The sequence below is a fragment of the Euphorbia lathyris genome, chromosome 5 (genome assembly GCF_963576675.1).
Source record: "Euphorbia lathyris chromosome 5, ddEupLath1.1, whole genome shotgun sequence".
Lineage (NCBI taxonomy): Eukaryota > Viridiplantae > Streptophyta > Magnoliopsida > Malpighiales > Euphorbiaceae > Euphorbia > Euphorbia lathyris.
The window spans coordinates 80,316,282-80,328,457 of record NC_088914.1 but is presented as its reverse complement, the minus strand read 5'-3'; the positions used below and the strand labels follow the sequence as shown (position 1 = coordinate 80,328,457).

The following is a 12,176-nucleotide window of genomic DNA, read 5'->3' as shown; positions in this document are numbered from 1 at the left end:
TATTGTGTAAACGTTAAGTCTATATTGGTGCTATTTTATACGTGAGGCCTAAATTGATGATATATTGTAAACGTTAAGCCTATATTGGTGTTATTTTGAACGTTGAGCCTAAATTGACACTTTTCCAAAAACGTTAGGTCTATTTTGGCACCTTATCTCTTGGTGCTATTTTGAACGTTGAACCTAAATTGACAGTTCCATAAAAAAAAAAAAAAAACTTTAGGTATATTTTGATACCTTATCCCTTATACTTTTATCCTTGTAGCTATCGCAACAGAATAGCAAACCTCAGATTATTTTAAGCAAACTGGTTGAGGAGTATTGTCTATGTAAATCAAACTTTGAGACAAGTTGAGCTGTATTGTTGATGTATTAAGCCCTTTTTAAAATGGATGTCAAGACCCTCCATAACATAGCCGCCTGAAACGGCCATATGCCCATTGTGAAACGAAGCAGGTAGTTTCTTGCTATTAGAATCATCTCGCCGATCTTTCACCGTTGAAATTGAGCAACAATGAAGCTCTCCTTCTCAATTCCTGCAAAATCAGCCCCCAAATCCTCTCACAAACCTAAAGCCTCTTCTGAATTCGACGTTTTAGGCAAAAACAATGGCGCTGAAAAACAATATGTCACTGAATTTGATCCTTCAAAAACCCTAGCCAGTTCTAATCGGACTATAATCCCACCGCAAGAGAACGAATGGCGCCCTCACAAGCGTATGAAGAACATTGAACTCCTTCCCTCTCTTCAATCCGGCAGCGAAGGCCTCCGTTTCGAGATCGCTACTGGCGCAGATGGTGGTGATGATAATACTATGGGCTACGGTCTTAATATCCGGGAGCAGAGTAACGCCGATGGGGATGCTGATGGAGGAGCAGGAGTAAAAGGTCAGCAGAAGCATAAGGGTGCTGATAATATGTTGGAGAAACTGAGATATGATCTCCAGCGATTGCCGGAAGATCGGGGATTGGAGGAATTTAACGGTGTTACTGTAGAAGGGTTTGCTGAGGCTTTAATGGCTGGTTATGGTTGGTATGAAGGAAGAGGAATAGGCAAAAACGCCAAGGGAGATGTCAAAGTGAAGGAATACCATAAGAGAACCGATAAAGAAGGTTTGGGCTTTGTTGCTTCTGCTTCCAATACTAGTAATAAATCTGTTAAGGATACGGACAAGCCAAAAGAGAAGAAAAGAGACAGAGGTGGGCATGCTGATGGGTTTTCTGTTGGTAAAGAGGTGAGAGTCATTGATGGTGGAAGAGATATTTTTGGCTCGAAGTGTAAAATTTTAGAGAGACTAGATGATGATTGTGTTGTTGTGAAGCTTTCAGAAACTAAACAAGAGCTCAAACTGCGGATTTCTGATATTGCTGATTTGGGATCTAAGGAAGAAGAGAAGTGCTTGAGGAAGTTGAAGGCTTTACAGATAGAGACCAATCAACTAAAAGGTAGAGACAATGAGAAACGCATTTCTAAATCAGCTGAAGCAAGCAGAGTGAGTTTGAGGAGAGATAGTAATCAATCGAAAGATGAAAGAATGCGATGGCTCAGGAATCATATTCGGGTGAGGATAATCAGCAAGGATTTGAAAGGAGGAAGATTTTATTTGAAGAAGGGGGAGGTGGTAGATGTGGTTGGTCCTTATGTGTGTGATATCTCCATGGATGATACTAAGGAGTTAGTACAAGGAGTGAACCAGGACCTTCTTGAGACTGCATTACCGCGACGAGCCGGTCCTGTTCTTGTTCTGTATGGTAAACATAAGGGTGCTTATGGGAATTTGGTTAAGAGGGATTTGGATCGAGAAACTGGGGTTGTACAAGATTTAGATACTCATGAGTTGCTTAATGTCAAACTCGAACAAGTTGCGGAGTATGTTGGGGATCCTAGTTACATTGGATATTGATAATTGTGATTTATCCTGTCAAGTTGTCAACAGGTACTTCAGGGCTATTTGATTTCTCTTGTGCTGTTATTTGTGTAGCCTTTATATTGTACTTGATATATAACTTTTAATACTGCTTAATTCGAATCTTGTGCGGTTCATCGTTTAAACAAATTAGTTATTGTATTGGTTGCTTAATGTGATATATAGCATTTATACACAAAGAGCCTTGTAACGTAATCACCCTGCTCACTTGAAGAACTTGCTTGTTTGTTTGTTTTCATCATGTGATTGTTTTGGTTTTCTCTTTATGCTATTGCGGGTCTATAAAATGTGATGGTACTATGATAATCATAGAGAATAGAGATAATAGCATACATCAATTTGCTGAGCAAGAGGATCATAACCTTATTTAACAATTAACCTAGGATTTATACCAAGAAGTTCCGATGGTTACATGCGAGTGGTTAGCAGTAAATATGGCTTTTTGATAGTTACACACTGGGTGGATCCAAATTACTGGTATAGAAGGTTGTAGCCCCCTTGCATAATGAAGGAAAAGAATTGGGAGCAATGATTTTCTGATGATTGCATGCAGCTATATCCATCGCTGCTGCAATAACTATGAGATCATCTTCAATTTCTAATGTGCAGTACTACTATCTTTTAACATAATTTTGGAACCATGAAAAAAAGTGTAATTGTGGTGTGGTTTAACTGAATATTTGACCTTATTGCTTTGTTTGAGAATTTCTTAAGATAAATATTTTGGTAACTGTTGCCAGAGGTGTTTTACACTGAATAATTTTGACTTCTTGGAGAACTAGAGGATGCAACAGTCTTAGTCTATGTGATTGTTAAAAGTATGTTTTGCCATTTCTTTTTCAGATACTTGGATGACACAATCAAGAATCATGGATCTGACTATCTGAGTGCATATAGAAACACAATGCTTCTTCATTCAGTGAACTTTGAGCTTAATCCGCTTGAAGGATTCGTAAGTGTCTATAGTGATATCTATTTTTAAGAGTGCAATAGGCTTACTGAAGAAGCTGTGGTGCCTCGAATCAAAATTGTGTGCAATTTACACTACTCTATTCCATACATGGCAACAGATACAGTATTCTAAATGCTGGTAATCCTCTCTTCGATTTGCAACGTCTTCTAGCTGTTGTGATGATACACTTTGCAACGTTATAACCAATTTAAGAATTCAGGTTATTGAATATTGTTCAATGGTTGTTCCCTTTTAGCTTAAGCTTGTACTGTCATTTTTCAAATGCTTACATCTGTTATTGGACTAGAAGATGTGGTCTTCTTCTTCTGTAATTGGGAGGCCTGGGTCTTAAATATGAGTTAAATTGACAGAATGTGTTCTTGCATTCATGAAATGAAAGCTAACTTAATAAATCCAGTCAACTCTTTTCTTTCTTTTTATTTTTCCCAAGAGGCCCAGAAATCATGTTATTATTATTATTATTATTATTATTATTATTATGCTTAACATGTTTGTTTGAGCAATAGCTTTTAATCAAAGTAATTTGATGTTCCATGTGAAGCTAGATTCCAACCAGTGGAGGGAAATATGATATAGGAATACACATCATATCCATTCCCTCAAGCTTCTTCTTCAGTTGTGGAAATTTCGTGTCTGTTTCAGAAACGGAACCCTACATACCGAAAATAGGAAACATTTTTCTGGTTTAGGAAACCGTTTCCGGGGGAAAACACAAACTATTCCAATTCCGGCTATGGTTTTAGCTTAATTGAAACTTCCTCTTTAGCTATAACTTCTTAATTGATGATACAACAACAACAACAACAAAGCCTTAGTCCCGAAATGATTCGGGGTCGGCTAACATGAACCATCATATAAAACCGTGAAAATCAAGTCGTGTCAGCGACACAGATTCGCTCCCTCCACTCCGTCCTATCCACTACCATATTTTCCTCAATTCCCAATAAACTCATATCACTCTCGATCACCCTCCTCCAAGTTTGCTTAGGTCTTCCCCTACCCCTCACCACTACATCCCTTTGCCACTCTTCGGTTCTCCTAACCGGCGCATCAAGCGCTCTACGTCTCACATGGCCAAACCACCTTAGTCGGTTTTCTCTCATTTTATTCTCAATAGATGTGACCCCTACTTTTGTCCTAATTATTTCATTACGCACCCGGTCCTTTCTCGTGTGACCACACATCCATCTCAACATACGCATCTCCGCCACCGACATCTTATGGATGTGGCAGTGTTTCACTGCCCAACACTCCGTACCATATAACAATGCTGGTCTAATTGCCGTCCGGTAGAATTTTCCCTTCAATCTATTAGGCATGCCGGGATCACAAAGGAAACCCGTAGCACTCTTCCACTTCGACCACCCAGCTTTAATCCTATGAGCAACATCTCCATCTACTTCTCCATCCGTTTGGATAATAGATCCTAAATACCGGAAGCAATCCGAGGCCTGAACAACTCTCCCATCTAGGGTGATTGTCCCTGCCTCCCTACTCCTACGACCGCTAAACTTACACTCAAAATATTCTGTCTTACTTCGACTCAACTTAAAGCCTCTGGATTCTAGAGTTTGCCTCCATAGTTCCAACTTCATCTCCACTCCTTCTTTCGTCTCATCAACCAACACAATATCATCTGCAAACAGCATGTACCATGGTATACCATCTTGAAGTGAACTTGTTAGTTCATCCATAACGATGGCAAAAAGAAATGGGCTTAGTGCGGAACCTTGATGCACTCCAATCGTAATAGGAAACTCTTCGGTCTTCCCAACACTAGTACGTACACTCGTGCATACTCCCTCATACATGTCCTTTATGATGTCAATATATTTCCGCGAAATGCCTTTCCTTGTCAAGGCCCACCAAAGTACTTCCCTTGGTACCTTATCATATGCTTTCTCCAAGTCAATGAAAACCATATGCAAGTCTTTCTTCTTATTTCGATAGTGCTCCATTAATTGTCTCATTAGATGGATGGCTTCCATAGTTGATCTTCCCGGCATAAAGCCAAACTGGTTTTCCGAGATCTTCACCGTCCTCCTTAGCCTTTGTTCAATCACTCGCTCCCAAAGTTTCATAGTGTGACTCATTAATTTGATTCCCCGATAGTTGGCACAATCTTGGACATCGCCTTTGTTCTTATACAAAGGGATTAAGGTACTTTTCCTCCATTCTGATGGCATCTTATTGTTTCTCCAAATTTTGTTGAAGAACGTCGTCAACCATTCGATTCCTCTTTCTCCCAAACATCTCCAAATCTCAATAGGGATGCCATCAGGTCCTACTGCTTTCTTCAACTTCATCTTACTTAATGCCATTTTGACTTCACCCTTTTGATTTCTCCGCAGGCATTCATGATTTATCATATCGTGGTGGATACTTATATCTCCAACATCTTGTTGGCGATCTCCATTAAATAAGTCATCAAAATAGGACCTCCATCGTTCCTTGATATCCTTATCTCCAACTAGGACTTTCTGGTCCACATCCTTCACACATTTAACTTTTCCGAGATCTCGCGTCTTCCTATCTCTCATCCGAGCAATTCTATATATGTCTCTTTCCCCTTCTTTCGTATCCAATCTTGTATACAGATCCCGATTCACCTTTGCTCTAGAGAATAATTTCTAATAATTGATGATAATTTCTAATAATTTCTATTTTATGTTCAGTGTTGTAATCATCTATAGAGAATATACCAATTTTTTTATTATACTGATATTTATAAGTATGTCCCTTTATTTTTAATATTTACCATTTTCCCACGTTTCCTATGTTTTTAGAAATACCGTTTATAGAAAGACCAATTCTACCCTGGTGGGTTTTATCAGGAAATCAATGAAATGCAATTATCTTGCTGAGTGAATTAATGAAATGCAATTATCTTGCTGAGTGAATTAATCATTTGCATAAACTGCACGAGTTAAAGTTTACATATATTGTTCCATGTTTTATAATCATTTTGCTTCCAATATTTTCCCTTGGAATGTAAAGATTAGAGGTTGGAGGGTTGTCTTATATACTCAAACTCATAAGTTCATTAGATGCAGCAATTTGCGTAGCAGCAATTTAGGATATGACTCATGATGAAGAATACGAAATTTATTCCATTTACCTAGGGGTGGTTCTAGGGCATCAGTCTGTAGACACTCGGTCTGCTTCTGGGGTTCATCCCAAGGATGGGACTGTTCTAGCTTTAGTACCCAAAGCTATGGCTATTTTAGTCCAGACGGGGTACTTGGGGTGTTGGGTGTTTTCGCATCTGCTTCTATGGAGTTTTTTGGACGCTTTTTCTGTCAATGTATTAAACTTTCTCTGAAGCTTATACTATGAACAGAATAATTAAAGAACATGGAGAGAATGTGTGGATTTCCACGTAAGAAAAGATAAAGAGCCTACAAGTTCTTATGCAGGGGCTGCCAAAGCAAGTGAAAAATATCAGCAGCAGAGAAAATGGTTAAAACTTTTCATAATACTAGCAGATGGAATATATGTGTAATTTATTTGTTTTATTTACTAATTCTTTATAGGTACTTTTACCGTTAATTATATGTGACAGGAATGAGGTTCAAATTGTATACCCATTAGGGTAATTAGGATGAGATGGATAGTTTCAACAATAAATGGGGTAAGGATATGGTGATTGTCATTACTATCCTTAATCGCGCTTTCTGTTCTTAATTTCTTAATTTCTTCATTGGCTCTGCATACAACTCTTTAGCTTCGTTGATGATAATAGGAATAGGTAAGTATTCGCAGGTGATGTTATTCTCATATTTTGACCTTCTTATTATTGGAAATCCATATCCAGATCATCCAGTCAGTTTGTTCATAAGCCCCCGGAAGACTCACTCGATTATGGAAATGATTTATATCTAGATATAGAAGGTAGACCTCGATCCTGCAATTGTTAGTGGTCTAACGTGCTAAATGCATGAATTAATGGCAGGGTTGGTGTGGCTACTTGTAGAGTATACCATACCTTAACTTAAGGGAAGGGGCGACCATCGAATGATAGATACCACAAAGTGGAATGTCAAGCTGTGATGAGCAGATGGATCTTTCATCTATAGGAACCGGCCTTCTTATATTATAATCCGACCCCGGCTTTCAGTGCTTAACAACCTAGTAGCTATAAGTGTTGACACTGGGTCGTTGGGTCAGTACACAAAGATTTAAGGATTCTTGGATTGATTGGTTGGGTTCCGTCCCTGATTCTTCTATCAAATGGGTGTCCTTGGTGGCCGTCAAATCTTTTAATTCTTTTGTGTTTGGCAGGTCTTCGCTACTCATCTTTCTACCTTCCTTCAAGGCTTCAAAAGACAATGTGGCGAGATCCAACTTATTCCTTCCATACCACATCTACCTAATGTGAGTCTTCTTCGCAGTGATTATCTCTTCTACATGGGCAAGGCGTACTGGTTCTTACAACATTTATAGAAACAAGTGCCTATCTACTAATGATGACTATAAGATATGGGTTATGCATCATGATCAGCCTCTTAGCTTGAAAAGGAAATCAATTGAAGAAGTCACTACCAAGAAGAAAGAACGCAAGTCTAAAGAAGAATTCATTCTTCTTTATTTGCTTTCATGTTCCATTTTTTTTCTTAACTTAAATAGTATTAGTCATAGACTTTATCATTTTAAGTTCATTCCCCATCTTTTATTCCATGTAATCAATCATTTTTTATTATAACAACTTTTGCACAAAATAATACACTTGTTATCAATTCCCTTTAGTTTTTTTTTTTTTTCTAATTGAATATTTTCTCTCATTTCTCGTATACGAAATACTTCTTGAGACGATCCAAGTTGACTGGTTCTACAAATTCATTACGTTCCAATCTGCCAATTTAACTGCTCCTCTTGGTAACATCTTTTGCATGTAATGAGGTCCTTCCCAATTTGGCCTAAACTTCCCACGAGGGTAAAAAAGGGCTACCCTAGCTTGCTTGAGCACTAAATCTCCCACTCTAATTCTGTTTGTCTTGACCTTCCTGTTGAACACCCGGGCGATGCGTCTTGATGGAGAGATGGCTTGCTTTATCTTTATGGGTTTGGGTATAGGAAGAGTTCGAAGTGCATTTTCGAAAAAGATTCATTCACAAGAGAGAGAAGAGAAACTAGATAACGTAGTGACTAAAATATGTTTCTTTAAGTTATTCTGCTACGACTTTTCTGCTAAAGTGGATTGGTCTATCTTTTATTAGATAAAAAATAAAAAAACTTTCTCCTATCTTTTATGTAATTTCTCGGACTTTCTTTTCTCTCTTGGATTAGTATCTTTTCCCGTGCTTGTTTGCACTATACATCATAAAAGCCGGGTTAGCTTGGTTCTAGTCCTACCTAATACCTAAGGTAAGGGAAGTATTCCTCTGGGCACTGATCCGATCTTACCCGGCTTTAGACCGAACATTTTATGCCTATTCTATTAGATATAGCTTATGCTATGGGTGTAGCCGAACATGGTCTTTATCACTCTTTTATGTTCTACGAACCCTTTTCCCTAGGGCTCATCGGAATTCCATTTTCGTTTCATTTGTAAGTACACCTGGATACAAGTACTCATCAAAATTGAGTAAGTAAATTATGAATTTAATGAAACATTAATATTCTACAAATTAATAAATAAATTCAAAATTAAATAATTTAAAGTTCTAAATAACTTAAGTTAACAAGAAAATAAGACAATTAATTTTAATAGTCATCTTGATATTCATTATCTGATTTGTAATCATCAACCTTTCAAAAGAGTACAAGGTCTTACATGGTGGTAAGAGGTCACATTTAGGAGGGAATTTCATACCCATTACTGGTAAATGTATACAAATTTTTTTTAAGAGGTTCAAATACTTCTATTAAATTCAGATATTATCAGATAAGCTTGATTTTTCAAATCCTTTTAATACGAGGTTCAGATAGTTTCATTAAAATCAGACCGAATATCCGTAAAACTTCCACCTTATTATTCTAACAAATTAACAAAGATAAGATACCAAAATAGATCTAAAGTTTTTTTTTTGGAAAGTATTAATATGAGCTCTACATATAAAATAACACTAATTTAGTCTTAACGTTTAAACGACACTACTAATTCAGGCTCGTGAATGAAATGTGACACGTCATTCATATTATCCCGTTAGGTTTTGATTTCTTTATTCACTTACAATTGACATAACTCAACGGAGTAATATGAATAACGTGTCACGTTCCGTTATGGAAACCTAAATTGATACTCGTTTTTAAACGTTAAATCAATATTGATGTTATTTTATACGTAGAGACTAAATTAATATTTTTTTTTAAAAAATATTTTACCTTATCCCAATTAACAATAATAAAAGAGAAAATTACATCTAAAATCAGTTTTGCAATTTTTATTATGCTTTTATCAAATAGGTGGTTATTTTGTTAGATTTAAAAAAAAAACAGTTTTACAGATTTTATTAGATTAAAACTACATCTTTTTGAACATACTAAAACCACTTTTAATTTTCAAATACTTGACATTTTAAAAAATTCTTTGTACATAATACTAATTTGTAACTTACCCATAATGACATGAATGTCTTGATTAAGAAGAGAACCTTCGGCTGTATTGTGTGAAAATGAAAACGCACAAAACGGCATCGTTCTGGTCCAACCTGAAATGACCAGCTTGCCCATTATCAAACGAAGCAGGTCCAGTCCATGCATCGACGGAGTTGGACAATTTCGTAACAGAAAATTGGATATATAAAACTGAAAAGCAACAAAATGCTGATAATCCTTTCTTCTATTTAGAATCAATGGCTTCCACACTCTCTTCATCTATCGTACAAACCCTCTCGCTCCGTCGTGACATCAATGCGCACTCTCCGCCTTACAAAGCGCAGAGTCTTAAACCCGCGCCGACTGCTTTCTCCAGCAGAAGGCAGCTAATCTTCCTTCTAACAGCGGCACCGGCATTGACGGTAAGAGAATCGGCGTCGATAGCGCAGGATATACCGTTATTCGGACTGAGGAAGAAGCTGAAGAAAGTGGAGGAGGAAACAGAGGAACTGGTGAAGGAAGGTTTCGAGACGGCGGAGAGAGGAATTGAAACAGCGGAGAAAGGGATAGAGACAGTGGAGAAAGGAATTGAGAGAACAGAGAGAGAAATCGAAGGGGCGGTGAACTTTGGGGCACTGGCACAGGCGGGTACAGTGGCCGGAGCAGAAGTGATCGGCGTCGTAGTGGCGACTGCGGTGGTGAATGGGATTTTGGGACCTGAAAGTCAAAAATCATGATATCGGAAGGATTAGGTGATTGAGTTTGGTAATTTACAATTTGATGTTTCTAAATCTTGGATGTAATTTATATTTTGTTTCCACAATTCAATGGGGTTATTGCTATAAAATATACTCCCAGTTCATTTATTGGCCTGAGCTCAAGGGCCGGAGTATATAGGAAAATGTTTAGAAAGGGCATCTTACTCTAGGCCTGAGTTCATTTATTGGGACTCTCCTCCCAGTCTCATTAAACCATGATTAATGATCTTTGTTGACGAAGTTTTTCTTTGCATTTAAATGAAAAAATCTTATTGTCAGCCGTTAATTAAGAAATAATTGCATATTTTGTTGGGTAATTAATTTATTAGTCTTTTTAAGGGAAAATTACAAAACTAGATCAAATGGGAGGTCTATTTACATATTTAACCCATTTACTCAACCTATTACATATCTAGACTCATTTTGTGTGACTTTCCAAAAATACCCTCAATATTTACGTGCGGCTCGCCCCATCCCGTCTGACTTCGCATATTCCATACTATGCGAAGTCTGCGAAGTAAATGTTTGGGTTTGCTTGATGAATTTAGTTCGCATATGCGAAGCCTGGATGTGTTTTGAAGCTAATTCGCGAAGTGGTATATAATAAAAAAAGGGCAAACAACAACGGATTCTAACATTAAAATCATAACATTATCAAAATTTACAACAAGATTGCCACAATAACGACATTCAAATCATAACATTATCAAAATTTACAACAAGATTGCCACAATGAACTCTACTAACATTATCAAAATTTACAACAAGATTGCCACAATAACGACATTCAAATCATAACATTATCAAAATCTACTAACAAGATTGGCACCATGGGATGGACGTGTCCCATGGTGCACCCCAAGATTGACACAACCTCTCCTAACGAATCATTTCAGGAGTGAATGTGTCAATCTTGGGGAAGTTCATCCCTATACAGGAAGGAAAATCATCTTCCCTGCAGCTCAGTACGCCGCCTTCCAGAAAGGGATGTTACGTATTCAACCATCTACAGAAAAAATTAACCGTGTTAGTTATGAAAAAGGACGATTTTGGATTCGCGAAATGAAAATTAGCGAAGCATGCGAATGTAAATGTGCAGGGGAAGAGGTGATTTTACTTCGCATAACGATTTTTTCGCGAAGTCTGCGAGGTCTGAAATGTGACTATCTACGTCGCATAACGATTTTTTTCGCGAAGTCTGCGAGGTCTGAAACGTAAGGATCTATTCGCAGACTTCGCGAACTAATAGATTCCCGAGGTAGATCCATACGTTTCAGACTCTTTCTCTTCGCAGAACGTCGCGAAATCATCAATACACGAAGTAGATCATCACTTTCCAGGCTCGTTCTCTTCGCAAAGCTTAGCGAAACCATCGATTGCGAAGTGAATTCATGATAAAACGCAGAAAAAAAACAGATACTTACATTTTTCGCCCCTTTCACCCCCAAAAGCGACAATAACAATATGATAACATGGGAAGAACGAAGGAAATAACGTAGAAAAACCATTTCTTTGATGGTAACAAGAAGAAAGAAACCAAGCAACGAACATGAAGATGAAAAACCATGGCTTCGTTTTCTAGGGTTCGGAAGTTGCAGAATCAAGAGATGAAAAGAGGAAAATGAGAAATTCATTGTGATTTTGACGAAATGGTGCAGATTTCGTGCAATTTAAAGGAAGAAAGGAAGATCAAAAGTCTTGAAATCATTAATGCAGGAGCAACTTTTCGCATAACCAAGGAGATAGGGGGGAGCGGTGATTCGCGGAGATAGGGGGGAAGCGGGAAGGTCAGGGGTATTTTTGGAAAGTCACACAAAATGAGTCTAGATATGTAATAGGTTGAGTAAATGGGTTAAATATGTAAATGGCCTTCCCATTTGACCTAGTTTTATAATTTTCCTTATATTTTTGACAAAACGCACTGTTTAGTCCTTGTATTTTAAAAAACACACGGTAAAGTCCCTAGCCTTTTTCTCGATGA

The 12,176-nt window shown here is 37.6% G+C and overlaps 2 protein-coding genes across 3 annotated transcripts; both read left to right on the top strand.

Moving 5' to 3' along the window:
• The first annotated feature begins 293 nt into the window (after nt 1-293).
• Nucleotides 294-7,599, top strand: LOC136229271 (protein MOS2-like). 2 transcript variants are annotated; one of them, XR_010689028.1, is made up of 3 exons: nt 294-1,936; nt 2,771-3,017; nt 7,182-7,599. XR_010689028.1 is itself a non-coding variant. In XM_066017944.1 (2 exons), exon 1 carries the CDS (start codon nt 515-517, stop codon nt 1,901-1,903), a length of 1,389 nt encoding a protein of 462 aa, XP_065874016.1. In that variant the 5' UTR covers nt 294-514; the 3' UTR covers nt 1,904-1,936; nt 2,771-3,292. The 2 variants fall into 2 exon arrangements, 1 of the variants encoding a protein (XP_065874016.1); XM_066017944.1 differs by lacking the exon at nt 7,182-7,599 and having other exon boundaries at nt 2,771-3,292.
• A 2,063-nt stretch (nt 7,600-9,662) lies between these two features.
• On the top strand, nt 9,663-10,473 carry LOC136228839 (uncharacterized). The gene has a single exon (XM_066017322.1). The coding sequence runs from the start codon at nt 9,695-9,697 to the stop codon at nt 10,172-10,174; it is 480 nt and encodes a 159-aa protein (XP_065873394.1). The 5' UTR covers nt 9,663-9,694; the 3' UTR covers nt 10,175-10,473.
• Nucleotides 10,474-12,176: the final 1,703 nt, after the last annotated feature.

Coding starts and splice junctions, on each gene's coding strand:
- LOC136229271 (XM_066017944.1), top strand. CDS start 515: ATGAAGCTCTCCTTCTCAATTCCTGCAAAATCAGCCCCCAAATCCTCT.
- LOC136228839 (XM_066017322.1), top strand. CDS start 9,695: ATGGCTTCCACACTCTCTTCATCTATCGTACAAACCCTCTCGCTCCGT.